Genomic DNA, 17,386 nt, shown 5'->3' with positions numbered 1-17,386 from the left:
GCTCAGCAGTTTTTATAGTTCGGATATAAATCTATATATGACGGACCATATTTTACTTTGTCTTTAAGTCCTTGTCTGTGAAAGAACAGGAAGGGAAAACATTTTGACAAATTGAACTTTGGCAGATACAATACAATACAGCAATAACAATACAACCTCTCCAGTCTGCCTTAAAGGAGTGGTTTGCCTTTTGTTCTTCCAATAACCAAATAAAGAAATATATAAGTATTAAAAAAACATTTAGGGTTTAATGTTCTTTAAGCACAATACGTGAATAAATAAAAGATGTGCTCGACACACCACCTGTTTTTCAGAACAAGAAGCGAGAACAGGAAATACTGTACAACAGCCGTAAACAAAAAGTGAAAGCTACTGCAGTAACCGATCAAAGATAGACAACGGTGAAGTTTCTTGATGGATTCAATCTGTACTGTAAATCTCATAAGCTTATGTAATACTGCACCTTTCTAGGGTGGTAAGCAGGACTCTTTCGTCTTGAGAGTTGTTGTGCAGACCCTGATGCTGCTCACTGAAGGAACTCTATCTTTTTGGTAAAGAAAATATAGGAAATATGGAAATGGAGGTACTGACTGGTTGCGGCAGCGGTCCCTGAAGGAGTTGTTTCTGGACGTCGGGGATTGGCCAGTAGACGAAGGACTGGTGGAAGCATCTTCAGGATCCTCTGCCTCCAAACTACGATTACAGGATCTGGGGGTAAAGAAAGAGACGAGTCAAAGGAGAATAATGTGAAGAATCATTTGAGAACAAAGCAAAACAGCGAGTAGGATAAAGTGGAACAGAAAGTGGGAAGTGACGAAGACAGACACTTGTTTAGCTTTCACTCCGTCGTCGTGTGTTTTTACCTGATGATCTGGAGGATGTTGCTGACAGTGGCTTCTTTCTCTGGGATGTGTAGTCCATCAGGACCTGACCGCGACATGAAGTTGTGCTGGCCGCTGAAGTCAGACACAAACTAAACACAAATGAAAGCAGATGGAATTGAAATATGATGTCTGATTATTAGTGCATACGTCAGTAATATGAGATGTACATGTGTGTGTTAATGCGTGTGAGTGTTTGCTGCACCTCTATGGAGTCCTCTGAATTATCCACAGGTGGTTTCAGGCTGATGATGCTGGCTGTGCCATCCAACGCGTCACTCAGCTCCTTCAGAAAAACCCCACAGAATGGCACCACCTATGGTCAGAAAAGAACACATTCCAAGTAAGAAATAAAGTGAACTACTAAAGTGACACATTACAAATTACACCATTAGATTGGCTGTGGACGAGTACGGTACTCGAGTGTTTTGTTTTTGTATGTTCTATTGTAATACAAAATCAACAGTTTTGTTATTGACCTTATCTCTCCAAATCAAACCTTTAAAAACAGCAACCCACCTTGCATCCTGGGATATTGAGGGCTCTGGTCACAACCTTTTTGTACTCGGCAGAAGACTCGTGCTGAGCCATGGCGTCCTTCAGGCTCCTCATGGTCTCGATGTCTGACTGATCCATAAACTGCCACATCTTCAGCACTTTGCGGGACCTGGAGGATAAAGAAAATCTCTGTTGGTCAAATGGGATATTTTGCGTGATCGGGTTTTAAAAAAAAACATTATTTAGACAAAAAAAACAACAAAAAGATGCGGAACATTAATCACTAGTTGATCATAATCATAATCATTAATCATAGTTGAGTGTTTTTGTGTGTGCTTTTGCACCTGAGTCCAGCCAGAAACTCCATGACACCGTTGTAGTTGCCCATGTTCCAGCAGCATTTAGCGACATGGACCAGGTAGGAGAACACTTCTCTCTTCTCCTCCATGGACCCCGCAGTCAGGATCAGCCATGTCACCCATGAACTCACCTGGTGATGAAGAGTTCAACATACAGTTTCAGCCCACTAACACTTTCATCACCAACAATTCGCTGATTACTTTCTTGATTGATCCATGGTCTGAAAAGCAATCTGAAAGTGTTGTAATATTGAGTTTATTATTATATAAAACAAGGAAAAGCAGGAAATCTCCATATTTTAGAATCTAAAAAACATTTTTTGCATGAATGGGTAAAGAATCACTCAACTTAATCGATGATACCAATGTGGCTAATTTGCGACAAATTATTAAACATGTTAAACTAACTAACTTCGCTCTCTCATGATGAAAATTCTGCTAGCTATACTGTATGAAATTAATTGTATATATTTAAGCATATGCAATTAATAGTGGACGCTTGCATAAACTCTTTATTGTGTGTGGTCTCTTTTAAAGTCTGGTTTGGCAACATGTATCGAAAGTTGTACGACACACACACACACACCAAAGAATGCGATCAGATATGTGTCAACTGTACCCGCTGACTGCCTTCAAACACGCGCAAAAACGACGATGGAAGAGCCAGATATGCATCAGGGTCAGCTTCCTTTAACATGCTCTGCAACACGCAGGCACTCACAACACAGAACAAGATCAGATTTCAGTTTTGCTGACTCTTGCTCTTTAGTGTCTGTCGCTATGTGTTAAAGACTCATGAATGTTTTCACACATGCACATAAATGCACAGACACACACACACTGAAACTGTCCAACCCCTCTTGCCTTGCAGGCGGTGAACACATCCCCCTGGCCCAGAGATCTATTACTGGGTTATGTAAGGGTCTGTAAAGCCCACCACAGTCTGACTACACAGGGACTAAATAAAGCCACACAAACATGTAACATAGTACGCAGTTTCTCACGGAGTCTGAGCTTGTCATTTATTTATTTTTTTGCCCCCGTCACCTCTGTCCTCAATATCTATTAATTTCTAAGCATACACAGAAATCCTACATCACACATGCAACCAAACCCCCGGCCCTTGTACACAACATGGGTCCTTTAACATACACTACTGCATGTATGAGAGTATTTGTGTACCATGTATTCACATAACATGTATATTATAAACACAGCTTACGTTTATACAGACATCCTAGATTAGATCTTCTACGCAGTTAAGTTACTTCATAAGCAGATAATCTACACTTTTGATGAAATGCTAAACTGTATTTGTCTAACTATTTTATGTTAATAGTTATATGGTTTGTTAAGTCTTGCTTTCCCCCCCTTATCCAATACGAGCAAAAGCAATCCTGTATGGTTTAAGCAGAGGGTGACTGAGAAAATGTAATCCTTCTCAAAGAGATAACTCACTAATGTAATATCTTCCTTCACTCAAATAGAAAACATGAATATGATTAGGTAGTTCAGTCACACTAGAATGAAACAAGTTTGAAATGTTATTGTTAAGAAAACAGCCGTTTCAGCTGAAGCTTCCTATTTTATCATATTATTGTATCATTATTGCATGGAATTGTTGATGTTTGAGCGTGAGATAACACGTACTCAAGGATTTAGAGTCTTACTCCATTATGTTTAAGTTGTATTAGAATTGACAGTACATGACAACCCTACCGCCCAACACTATCTCACTGTATGCTCCGTGCGTGCCAGGATGTGCGCGCCCTACGTGAAAATGTGCTATCAGTCACTTCGAGCATCATGACATAAAGCGCAGCCTTGTCAGCGCCTGGGTTGAATTACAGTCACCATTTGAACCACTCTGACCGTCTGCAAAGTGGCTTTTTGAAGCGCCACGGATCAAGGCATTTTACAGAGTTGGCATCTCTTCTGATATTCCAGATAGCAAAAGTGTGTGCTCAGTGTTGTGTGGGAGAGATAATGGACAGGTTATGAAGAGATATATAGAGAGAGAGCGTGTAATGGCACTGAAGAGCAAGAGATGAGAACAGACAGGACGCACACAGTAAAACACACTCAACGTGGGCAAAATGTACAGTGCATTATCAAAGCAGCTTAATAACATTTCACACACACACACACACACACACACACACACACACACACACACACACACACACACACACACACACACACACACACACACACACACACACACACACACACACACACACACACACACACACACACACACACACACACACACACACACACACACACACACACACACACACACACACACACACACACACACACACACACACACACACACACACCCGGAGCTAGGTACAAACTGATCCCCCCTTTAATGTCTGTATATGTGTCCATCTGTTTGTCCGTCTGGCTGTCTCCATCTCTCTCTGTGTGTGCGTGTGTGCGTGTGCGTGTGCGTGTGCGTGTGTGTGTGTGTGTGTGTGTGTGTGTGTGTGTGTGTGTGTGTGTGTGTGTGTGTATTACTTGAACTATGCAGGTCAGTTTCTCCTTGATACATGAATTACATAACCAAGGTTGACAGAGAGCTATGACAAAGTCACCACATGAACACATAGTGGTCCAAGTGGTACAGGGGCCCAAACGTCTCACTCCTCCCTGACTCCAAATGTTCTCCTGCCATGCTTTCCATCCTGCTTACTACAATCACTCACTCCCATACATAGATTGAAAACGGACAAAATTATCTATGAATATAAATGTTGTCAGTCAAATCCCTAAAGTTAAACATGTAAAAGCTTAAAACCGTGAAACCCAATTAAGTCATCTATACTAGAGAATATGTCTTGTTGGGAATTCATTAATACAAAAGGAGACCGAAGCCTAAAGAATAAGTAACCATTACAAAGGCTTCAACTTAACTATTTTCATTAAGCTCAAGAAAGTTCAACAAAAAGACGAAAAAACTACAACAAACAAGGCTAAAATAATTCAAATATGTTATCAAAATATTTTGCTTTTTTGGTTAAAAAATGGCTTAAAAACGAAATAAATGTTCAACTTTGTTTGTGTTAATTAACGGTTCAGCAGTGTTGGGAAAGTTCACTTTCTACATGAACTAGTTCAGTTCACAGTTCACATATTTTAAAATGAACTAGTTCAGTTCATAGTTCATAATTCAACATTTTGAACTAAAGTTCATGGTTTCAAAAATGAACTAATTTATAGTTCATAGTTCTTTTTTCAATACGTTGCTGCGAGCTATTATTTGTCTCCTGTACGATGTTAATGGGCCATTTCAATTTTTACAATATCCTCAGAGGGCCGTACAAGTTATTGACCTCTGCTTAAAAAAACTAAAATCACAGCTCATTCATTTCATGCTGTGCAAAGAAAAAGCAACCTCCTAATCCAGATATCTCACCATGACTCGCGTATGCATGCACGTGCAGGGTGTGGCGTGACCACCTAAACAGAAAGATAATTTATGGACACAAGATGTGTGCAAATGTATTTAGTTTCCTATCCATGTGAACATGGTTTAAGTGGGGGGGACCTAACCTCCTCTAGGGGGGTCCGGGGGGCATGCTCCCCTGGCAAGATGTGTTGCACTTTGAGAGCAACATTAGGAGATCTATGGACACATCTCTCAACACCCAAACACAACTGTAAGCAGATTTTCTTTTAATTTATGGATATTTGACAAATCACTACCCTTTCAAACTGTATTCTTCTTTATTAATAACTGTCTTATAGTATTTTATACCTGTTTACTTTATTCTCTTATTTTTTTTATAACTATAATGATCATATAAAGATGTGCCTTTACCTCACTGGTTGTAGACAAAGCTTCTTATATTCGTTAGCATAGCTAGCTAACCAGATGCTAATGACAACAACACAGTTATTATAGTATGACAGATGAGCAGATCGCCACTGGGCTTACAACTAAAGACACAGACACGCAGAAACTGTGGCATGTGTACGGACTTATCGGTACTGCAATTTCTGAAGTGCTGGAGTGGCGTTCTGGTGCTCTCCGTCAGAACTGCACCCCTGTCAGTCGAGACATATACCACGTGATGACACGTTAGGCTCGTGTTGTGTTCAAGGACCCTGACCTTGGCCAGGAAAAACAGGTACTCGCTTGTTTAATTTTTTTGCGGTCTAGATTTCTTTCATTTTTTTATTTTTTGCGTGTGTTTATAAATTACCTCGAGGGCCGTACCAAATTGTCTCGCGGGCCGTATACGGCCGGAGGCCGGAGGTTCCCCACCCCTGCCGTAGAGTCTCACTCTGAGCGAGTGCTGCTGCAGCTGCTCTCGGCTTCGTCCATACTAATTCATTCATTCATTCATTCATTCATTCAATGCTCGCCGGTTCCGCGGTTCCACATTGTTTGTTGTGAGGAGTCTGATATATTTAGTATATTTATATTTTAGTGCGACAGCCAGGGGTGACAGGCGCGTACGCGTCACAGGCAGCTTGCTGTTGCCAGATTGGGTGGTTTTCCGCATTATTTTGAAGCCTGTTTACGGTGTGTTTTAACTGGGTTTTCGGCTGAAAGGCATATGAAATCTGGCACACTTTTGAACGCCGTTATAATACAGTGCTGAGAATGAACGCACGCTTGAACGCCGTTATACAGCGCTGAGAATGAACGCGTTCTCAATTACGTTCATCTAGCGGAAATACAGTACGTTCAGTTCACGTTCGCCCAAAATATGAACGCGTTCATGAACGATCGTTCATTGAACGCGTTCAGGTACATCACTGCGGTTCAGCTGTGTTGTTAATGCTGCCAATAATACAAGTTGTCAAAGAATAAAAGCAGAAAGATCCGGTGAATATATAACAGTTCATTCAAAAAGTTGCAAGATGCTTAACACATTTTGTGTAAATCTTTGCCTAACACCGACCGACCAGTGAGTCATGGTACAAGACGGACGACTCGACACTATCTCATTTTCTTTGGAGAGATTCCCAATTTAAAGCCAGCTCCATCGGGGGCTTCAAAGGGAGCATTGCTGTTGTCATTTGACTCTTGTTCCATTGTGCCCATATATGGCTACAATGAGCCTTTGATTTTTGTGTGTCTCCCCTGACTTAAATGAAAAGCAGCTGATGTGAGAGGCTTGCAACCTAAAGATGACATCATAAGTACCGATCAATCTCGCCCTGTCTCGCTTTCTCTTTCTCGGCAGTGCAATGTTGTAGTTGTTTATTCTCAAAGTCACTCACCATAAAAGACACAATGCCCCAAGAGAGTAACTTCAGCCAACTTACAGTACACCTGTGTGTGTGTGTGTGTGTGTGTGTGTGTGTGTGTGTGTGTGTGTGTGTGTGTGTGTGTGTGTGTGTGTGTGTGTGTGTGTGTGTGTGTGTGTGTGTGTGTGTGTGTGTGTGTGTGTGTGTGTGTGTGTGTGTGTGTGTGTGTGTGTGTGTGTGTGTGTCAGTACACGCACTCAGTCTTGAGCTGATAAGTTGGTATGACTCGCAAACGCAAATCCAGCTGAAGGAAAACACAATTACTGCTCTGCTATGCTTTCACATTTATATCAAATAGCAATACACACATTTTCACTGTCTTTGATGATGTCATTAAGGGGGGGGGGGGGGTCCCTAAAAGCACTGTTTTTCTATCAATATTTTCTCAATAGTTCAGAAGTGCTCTCATGAATAACATCTCCATGAGGTCTTGTTTAAAAAGTTATTCGAGCCATTCAGGAGTCCACACTCCACAGTGTGCTGATTGGTATCACAGATACCAAAGTGAGCTCATCCCACTAAAACCCTGTAGTAAAAACTGAGCTTGTGAGATATACTGTAGGCTGACTTCACAAGTTTAATATGATGAATCATAGCCTCTCAAAGGTCCCACAAAGAAAGGGAAAACATTTGGATGTTAGGTTTGAAGTACAGCTGAAACAATTAATAATTTGTCTTTAAATCAATCTGCCACTTTTTAAATGATTAGTTGAACGCGTGTTAATGCTCTAAACTGGTCTCCTCACCTCATTGAATCGTGCCACCAGGTCCTCCACAGCGTTGCTTCGCTGAGCACTCTGGGTAGGCATGGCGGGCACAGACAGCGAGGCCTTGAGGTTAGGGTGGAGCTTGTTTTGACACTCGGGACTGCCTAGGTCTCGAGTAAGGAAACAGAGGTAGTCCAGAGGAAAGACCTGCAGAAATAAGCAGACAAATGTGAATTAATTATTAATTCTGTTCATTTAAACTCACACTTTCCCCAGACATGTGTGTGCGTCCTCTCACCCGCTGGTAAAGCTGCTGCTCTTGCTCGGTGAGGATGCAGGCGATCTCCTCGGGGAACTGAACAAGGTGACGCACGTCTGCCAGCTCCTTACTGATCCCACTGACACTGGGAGGCAGAGAGCCGCTGCTGGTCATACTGTTGGCCAGCTGACGCTCTGCATGGGCGGGAAACAAGGAGCAAGAAAGACATGAGAAAAGAGATCAAGACGTTTACATTCCTCATCTTACTTTTACACGACATATCACCATTGAGCTGGTATTCTATGGCGAGAGAAAAAGCTGTTGAACTCACTAAAAGGAGAAGAGGTGAGAGTAGACGCAAAGAGGGTGGATGGGTTTCCTCCACTAGTAGCAGGTACACAAGGGACGAAGAGACTACTGTTCTTCGTACGAGAAACCAGAGAAGGGAGTCAAAGGGAGACATGTTCCACTCTGATGTTTCTCTCTCACCATAAAAAGTTTTAAGCCTCATTGCAGTGCATCTCTTTTTCAGGATTAACCCGAATGCCTCGAGTTTTCTGATCCATCAACCCCTGCATACCACATTCTCTCTACCCCCCCGACCAGCCGAGAGAGGCCTGCACACTGCACCCTCCAGAAGTGAATAGCATTGATCACCTGCCAGTTCCTGTGTTTGGATTGCAGTTGGATCCATTAGTCTGTCTGTTTACACGCACATATGCAAACCTGTCCTCATCTCTGCTAACAAAGGACTAATGGACATGTCCTACACTGCTGCTGCCAGGTAGACATACTGTACATTGTCGGGATGAATGCCACATAAACAGCTTTTCCAGCGCAGGAGCTTTTCCAGAAATGGTTTTAGGGACTGCATTTTGATCATAGAAAGGAAAACATATTCTACTCAGTGGGGAATTATTCTACAACAAAAACCAATAAATGTTGCTGAAATCCTCAAAGACAAGCCATTACGAAAGAACCTGACACGTAACAGCTTTAATCTAAACGGTATTTGTGCCTAATAAAAGGCAAATAGAAAAAAGGAAGTGTTTCAAACATGTTTGTGTGTGCTATGAAATGCATGCTAATTAAGTAGCTCTTGTCTTTAGCATTTAATTTGCTCTATATGCTACAGAGATCTGTTTAGCAGAGTAGTGTTTAAAATAAGTGAGATATTTACTGTATTATATCATGGATGCAAGAAATAGTACATCAAATAGATTGACCTCCAGGAATTAGACAGATTCGGTCTGTTCATTCACACACACACACACACACACACACACACACACACACACACACACACACACACACACACCACACACACACACACACACACACACACACACACACACACACACACACACACACACACACACACACACACACACACACACACACACACACACACACACACACACACACACACACACACACACACACACACACACACACACACACACACACACACGGGTGCCCTCTCGCGACCACGCACATACAAACCGGTGTATGCATAGACATATAGGAACACACACTTATAGGTTGTCCTTGGTAACTCTTAGCAACAGGTAGCCGTAGCCATGGCAACAGCAGTGGCCCGCTCTGCAGGGGCACATTTTGCTTATTTACACAGTTTGATTTGTGGATCCGGCCGGCAGCTTCTGTAACGAACTAAGAACACAGAGACCTACTGTGCACAAGAGACACTTCAGAAATAACGAGAAGTGACAAAGGAAGGGAACAAAGAAGCAAAGAATACGATAAACCTTAATTGGTTACTGTATTCAAGGACAGGCCAAGAAAAGGTGGAACAAAGAAAAGAACAATTATTTGAAAATGCAAGAAAATAGGAGAAAAGGGAAGAGATGCGATAGAGAGGACGGAAGGGATAAGTAGATTAAGTGGAATGTTGTAGTTTACACTGTGCTGCAGGTGTGAGCTATCTATCACAGTTACAGAGACAGAGTAATCCACTGAATCCTTTAAATGTCACACACAGAGACAGACTGCAGGTTATGAATGATGGTTCCTCTATAATGTCCAGGCCTGGGAAATATCTTGCCATTTGTGCACCACATTTTACAAAGAACAAACACGATTTGACTACTGAGGCAAAATTAAATATATGGACTTTAAATAAAGTTGCAAACTGGAGGAAAAGTATCCCTTTTACTGAGAGATTTCCAAAAAGTGTAATGGTAGAAATGTACAGCTGCAACTTATAAAACAAACCTAAGTAAAAGTGTTAAATCAAACCACATAGTTAAGATTTGAACTTTCATCCATTGGAAATGTGTTTTAGCTACTTTCAAAAACAGATACTTTTAGTTGAACTGCTGTTAAATTAGAATAAAAAACGGTGGAAGATCATTAACCATGTTTTATTATCTTATTATAAAACATGTCGTGAAGATTTTAGTACAGTTTAAAACCAAGCATATGAGCAATATCTCTTCCTTTCTCGCCTGGAGCTGTTTTCACATGCTAACCTTTTGAAGTGGAAATGGAGACAGCTAGAATGAAGTGATATGAATTGAATGACGCTGTTGAAGATTTAATAATTCATGTATTCCTCCTTTAAGCTCGGGAACACACGGGCAGATAAAGCTTTCAAACAAGAAAAAGGTCCTAAGAGATTCTGAAGAATTGATTAAAAAGCAAATGTGCATTGATACAGAAAAAAGAAAATCCCAACCACAATATGTTACGAGTTAATAAAAGCCACTGTGGTTTATAACGTTTTCTAAATGTTGATTCTTAAAAAATGCCAAAGACCCTTCATTTTTAAAATCACACTGTTTCGTGTCGAAACCAAGGCTCCCAAAATAGAATCAATGATTAAGAAAATATGTTATATAATGTATACAATAAATTGCTATGTGCTTTATCAATGAGCTCCTTCTTCACACAACTGTGCAATATCATTGTTGACAACAGATAAATAAACATTTAAAGCTGAATGGAATGGGACTGTGGATTCCAGTGATGGTCATACGTGTTTCTAATATAATCTGCGGTCGACTCGTGAGAAAAAATGTAATAAAAGTAGTTAGAGGAACACTGGTGAGCACTACTGAGCATACTGCACTCCTGCTGAGGGAACATGAACCTGGACTAATAGACCATGATCGCCCATGTTTATGCATGGGTTCTGATGTGCTACAGTGCATGCTGGATACAAATCCCCATCCGCTGTGCTATGCAGTGGTGGCTTTGATTTCTATACATTTCCTTTTTTTCATTTCTGATTTAGCAGATGGCATGCCATTAACAGAGCATGTGGTGGATATATTATTTCATTTTGTCTGATTTTCAGAGGGTAGATTAGTGCTGCATGTGTGTAGTTCTGTAAATCATTAATCAATTATTGAACATTAAGAGTAAGGACTTAAACTGTTGATGTCTGCATCACTAGTGTTCATAAGACCTCACTGAAGCTGAACAATTGCAACTAAGTGTTGGGTAATGGTATTAATTAGTTGTCAAAAGGTAAGACACTCATGTCATGATCAGGTAGGTTTGCACATTACAGAGAATGTTCTTTGGTGTATATTTGGTGCATATAAAAACATATCAAGAGGAATACAATTGTGAAAACAGAGCAATTTAAAAACGATTTCTTATATGATGAATTACTCTATACAATTTGAAGCAGGAGCTCTACCCTCTAATTATAGCAACAGCAAATGTACTTTCACCATCACCACCACAGAACATAATTATATATAGATAACAAAATACTAAATCAATGTCTCATTCAGGGAAATCCGATGAGCATCAACCAATAACTGACTGATGGCCAACACTGGAAGACATGAAACTCAGTCTGAAAGGATACAGGTGACATATTTCAACACTGCTATGAGGTTTGTTCAAATTCTCTCACACACACACACACACAGTTCTCTAAACCACGTTTAGAGCTGATGACAACTCCTCCGCTGGAGTATTTAGGGCACTCAAACAGGTGCAGCACAAACAGCCCGAGTCAAAGCACCGTTAGATTAGCCCTTTGAACCTATAAATATCATAATACATTTAAAAGTGATTTCCTCTTGACAATATCAACAATCTTATTTTGTTTTCCGGTGTTGCGTGGGGGATTAAACTGTCTGATATCTGAACTACTGTAACGTTGCATCACCACAAATGTAAATCCGGAACACAGTTTAATCTGATTTATTCAGATATTCAAAAACTGCTGAAGAAAAACAATAAAAAACGTGCATTCAAATCTCTCCAGCCACACTGTAGCATTAGACAGCTTCCATTCATGGTCGTAGACACACATACAAATCAACAAGTAGTAGCAAAACAACAACACACAACCGTATACACAGACACACAGCCACCGCAGAAGCAACAATCAGAACAATGAATATGTCACATCATTGAGTCAAGTGAAAGTACACTTGATGAGATTTTTTTAAAAGCACATCATTTTCTTTATACTATGTTATTCATATAAGAGGTGTCAGGTCAAACTAAAGTGTATATTTGCACAGGATATATTGATATGTAAACTAGCTTTTTCTGTGTAACTTCCCTGTGACTGGACACAAATCAGAGTGACACAGGTCAGACTGGAAGGTGTCATACTGTATCCGCACAGACACCACGTAGCCACAGCCATGTGTGGCTAAAGTTCTCGGGGTCAACTCAGTGTGACGCTGCCCAGAGATCCTGAGATTCTTGACTGTCACTCACTCCGTCAGGTTTCTGGTATGAAGGGTTGAACATCCTCACACACAGTTTTCCAAACTGCTGCATCATCCATCACATAAAGAAAGTAGAAGGGCACTCAGAGAGCGCACACCTCTGCCAAAGCCAAATGTCCTATAGTCATAAATAAAATGTGTATCTGCCCAGTGTTATGGATCCATTCCAATGTTTAATAGGTTCTTCCTTTGCCCATTAGACACACTTGCACCCCTTGCCATTTTCATGACAATCAAGGTGGTGGTTTTCCGTAATGTTGCTGGCAAACAAACAAACAAACAATCCGAAAAACGACAACAAAAAATCCTTACCAAAAGTTAAGTGAGATTATTCTGAATACTCGAGATCCCAGGCTGTTGGTGAATATGTTTGTTTGTATTTAGAAGTTCATACAATGTTGTAATTTAAAGCGCAAAATTTAAAAGTAAAAAAGGTAACACAATCAATCAGGTCCAGGGATATTTGATATATATATAAATGATAAATATATATATTTAAACCAATATGAAAGACTGCATTTAAGGAGAATATAAATGTCACAAATTAGGTAAGACACACTGTGAAACTGTGAGCCCGCATTTGACATACATTGGGAAACAAAAATAAAGGTAACATGCAATGGCTACATATTTCACAGAGCAGTATTTTAACAATGAAGCTTGAGGAGTTAATACAAATATCAACACTGATAGTCAAAAACACTGATAGTCAAAAACAAAGCAAGAAATCAAATCCCACTTAATATGTAATATGTCTTTAACGCCCAGCAGAGCAAATGACTCGCTATCACAATCAGAGTCAATGATTATCATGCAAACAAGTTCCCCTTTGCTTTCCGATATGCACAACACCTAAGTGGTCTCCACCATAGAAAACAAACAGTAGTTTTAAATTATCAAACATAAAGACACTACATTTAGAAACAAATATAGACAGAACTATTTCATATGTACTCAGTAAATGTTATAATTTCTTACAGGTTTTGGGAATCCACAGGCAGCCATACAGTAACTCACATTTCCTGTACTCACTGATCAGCTTGTAGTCCGCTCTGTGAGAGTGCTTCATGGCTGCTGCGTCCACTCTGACAGAGCCGGAGCCACCAGAGTACACTTGTCCACATTCGCACCCTCAGTGCCGTCTCTCCTGCAGCTGCTCTCTCTCTCTCTCTCTCTCTCTCTCTCACTCGCTCTGCTCTCCCTCTCTCCCTTACTCCATGTCTAACTCTCAAATTCACCCTGTATCTCCGTGTCTTTCTCACTCACCTGGCTTCTTTCCCTTTTCTTATCAGCAGTCAGTCCTTGCTTTTTCTCTTGACTGCATTCACTATCCTTCTCTCTCTCTCTCCCCTTTTCTCCCGCCCCTTCTTCACTGACACCATACATAGTTCACAGCCATGTGCTACAGTTAAACCAGGCAGACCATCCAGCTACATGTACACACACACACAGTGATAACACACACACTCATATGGGCAGAGTGCAGGAGACATAGGCAATAACAATAGATTCAAAACAAATTCCCCCCCCCCATCTTTTTTTCTCATAGTATCCTATTATACACAGGATCACTGAATTGAAATTGTTTTTATTTGTATATTTGGAAAGGAATATTCCTATTATGAGTCGCAGTAAGTTGCTGATAACTGAAGTGTGTATATGATACTTCTGAATAAGTATTTAATGTCTTTGTGTGGCTACTGCACAAGAGCTGAAACAATAAGTGGCTTATTCTATTGACAGAAATATCATAACACCAATTAACCACCCAACTATATTATACTTTAATCCAATTTAAATCTACATGTGTTCTTGGGTCACAGACAGTGTTTTGAATCTGAAGATGTTTTGCATTTTCTGTTTTACATTATGCTAATTTGAGTGTTTGGGTTTTAAAACAACAAGTAAAGCAAACTAAGGATGGCACTTAACAAAAACTCTTTACCAGACTGTATGTGCATGTTGGATAAGGCACATTAACTTAGTAAGATTCACTGAAATACTTATTATGTATCATTTGTTTAGAAAAGATGTCTAAAAAAACCAAGTCTGCAACAATAAAAGAGAAACCTAGGTGTAACAATATAACCACATTCAAAGACATGCTGTTATTTGTCAAAACAAGAGCTATCAGGGTTGTCCAACCGTTATCTTAGTCAAAATATTATCTTAGCTAGTGTTCACATGTGAAGAAAAAAGTCGTAGTCCAGCCTTAATGCGTTCAGATAAGTATTTTTAGCAATTATGGCCATGTAAACAATATGTGCTCTTGAAATCCTTGAGACTTCCCTTCAGTTTGATTCCCCACCACATCTGCTGTCAGTGCTAGCAGGCAACACAATGTACAATGTGGACCGAGAGGAAGAGAGAGAAAGAAAGAAGGAGGGGAAAAGAAAGACATCAGTCTATTGCTGAGCTTGCTACTTCCTTTAGCAGTACACTAAATTGTGCTACTAAGGAAACGAGGTCAAGAAAAGCACTTAAACCACTCCCATTTACAGTTCATATGAAAATGGCTAAATCCCAGTGGCCCTTCGTAGAGTTTTTCTTCAATAATTACAAACTGTGTATACTCGAGAGTAAAGGGGTCAACGGGAGAGGAAGGCATTTCAAAATTAGACATCCACAATTTGAAAAATGACAAAAACTCCAGAGACCTAAAGGCACGCTTCATTATTTTGATAAGCAATGCATGTATACACTTATATGACCAAACTGATCATGGGTATTGCAAAACCCATGCTTACATTAAAAGTACTTAAAACAAATGCATTTTCAAACATACAGTATGCTTTAATGAAAACTATTCCTCTCAAAGCCTTGAAGATCAACCATATTTAACACAGAAAAACAACCTTGACCCTACCCTTGTCTCGCCCCATTAACAATCTGAATGTGTCTTTATAGGTGTTGCTAGTCATTACAAAAGCCTGTGGTAATGACCCAGACATGGGTCAACTCAACCTGTTAAGCATCATGTATCTCTCCAAAACATCCCTCTTGACCTGCTACCAAATGGCTGCTTTGCTACCAAAGCAAGCTTTCGCTGTCATTTCAGATCATGACGGTGGATGATGCATGTAAGGAACGTCTAAACACTTCACCTCTCACTCACCACTTTAAACTCTAAGAATATTCCACGGTTGGCAAGGAGATTATCCTGGTAGTCTTAGTTTCTATGTAAGAGCCTTTTTGTAAAAAAATTAGTGTTCCTACCACTATACTGAATCCAAAAAACCTTGTTAATACAGGGTGGGAAAGCAATGCAAATAAGAAAGAAAACATGAACAAATTGAGGTGTTTTGTCATAAAAACAACCTCCATATAACATAGTCTGACTTATTGGGCCCTAACGATTCGTAAAAAAACGTGTTATTATGAAATATATACTTAACTAATGCAATTATTTTAGCTACTTTATCGAAAATATGAAGCGCAAGGACATTGACTATGACAATTGAAACCACTTCAACCAGTTTGATTTTCTATTAGTGTAAAGACTATCCTGAATGTAAAACGACTGCTGGCACAAACACATTTTTTTATCAATAGGAAGTCCTTAAAAGGAAAATACATCTGAACCTGTGATACGCAATTACCTCCACCATAAATAGGTTTTATTCATCCTTTTTCGAAGGCAAAAAGAAAGAGGAGAGCGAATGTACTGTATAGACTGAGAGAACAGGCAAAGGCTTTTCTATAGAGGCGATGTATAGACTTTGGATGAAAACATTTCATTTTCTACCACTGTTTATTAATGTATATTTCAACCATGTCAGTTTTATATGACAAATTGAACCTTGGATTCAGTTTGAAAAGCTAGCAAACACTGGTAAGAACTAAAAAGAAAAGAAAGTTCTGTTATTCAACGGGGCAAATGGAACATCTTATTTTCAAGGTTGTGCGATCAATACACAGACGCAGGCTCTTTGTCTGTTAATCTTTAAAACGCCTTCAGAATCGCAGTCCATTCACACTTATTTCTGCTGGCAGGTTTTAATGGATCTTATGTTGTGCATATCCATTTGAAACTAAATAACACAAGTTACATTTGAAAAGAGCTTGTTCACTAACATAGAATAATAGCAGGTTATGATGTCAAAAGACTGAATAGAGGAATTGCACAAGCACGATCTCATTTGAATGGATCTGGCCCTTCCTACATCCAGGACATGGTTAAACCGTACACCCCAGCGCCTGCACTACGCTCTGCATCAGCCAAGCGACTCGCTGCACCCTCGCTGGGAAGGGGACCCAAGTTCCCATCAGCAAAAACACGTGGGTTTGCTATCCTGGCTCCAAAATGGTGGAATGAGCTCCCCATTGACATCAGGACGGCAGAAAGCTTACACACCTTCCGGCGCAGACTGAAAACTCATCTCTTTCGACTCCACTTCGAGCGATAGAATTACTAACGAAGAACTGCTAACAGAGCACTTGTATACTAATAAAGGACTGGCTTATCTAAAGCCAGTTGAGTAGCACTTGAAATGCTTGGCTCTATGAAACCTGATGTACTTTATGATTCTGTTTTCTTCAAGGTTGTGTCTTCCTGGTCGAATGCACTTATTGTAAGTCGCTTTGGATAAAAGCGTCAGCTCAATGTAATGTAATGTAATGAATCTTACAGTACGTCATACCTTCCAAAAACTCCAGGATAATCAAAAGTCTTTGATGAAATCTGATAATTATTTTCACT

The 17,386-nt window shown here is 40.1% G+C and overlaps 1 protein-coding gene across 5 annotated transcripts in view; it reads right to left on the bottom strand.

Moving 5' to 3' along the window:
• plce1 (phospholipase C, epsilon 1) overlaps window positions 1–17,386 on the bottom strand; it is an 88,832-nt gene that overhangs the window by 25,520 nt on the left and 45,926 nt on the right. For 4 of the 5 annotated variants that reach the window (XM_034106718.2, XM_034106719.2, XM_034106720.2 and 1 more), the window contains exons 8-14: window positions 8,009–8,163; window positions 7,750–7,917; window positions 1,724–1,869; window positions 1,401–1,548; window positions 1,087–1,197; window positions 864–973; window positions 592–708 (exon numbers count right to left, since the gene is read on the bottom strand). In XM_034106718.2, the coding sequence (XP_033962609.1) occupies window positions 592–708; window positions 864–973; window positions 1,087–1,197; window positions 1,401–1,548; window positions 1,724–1,869; window positions 7,750–7,917; window positions 8,009–8,163 (955 nt within the window). Of the gene's footprint in view, window positions 1–591; window positions 709–863; window positions 974–1,086; window positions 1,198–1,400; window positions 1,549–1,723; window positions 1,870–7,749; window positions 7,918–8,008; window positions 8,164–13,719; window positions 13,991–17,386 lie in introns of those variants that run through there. The other variant, XM_034106721.2, reaches the window with a different exon arrangement.

Source organism: Pseudochaenichthys georgianus, chromosome 19 (genome assembly GCF_902827115.2).
Source record: "Pseudochaenichthys georgianus chromosome 19, fPseGeo1.2, whole genome shotgun sequence".
NCBI lineage: Eukaryota > Metazoa > Chordata > Actinopteri > Perciformes > Channichthyidae > Pseudochaenichthys > Pseudochaenichthys georgianus.
The sequence above is the reverse complement of the archived record's forward strand: the minus strand, read 5'-3'. Positions and strand labels throughout refer to the sequence as shown.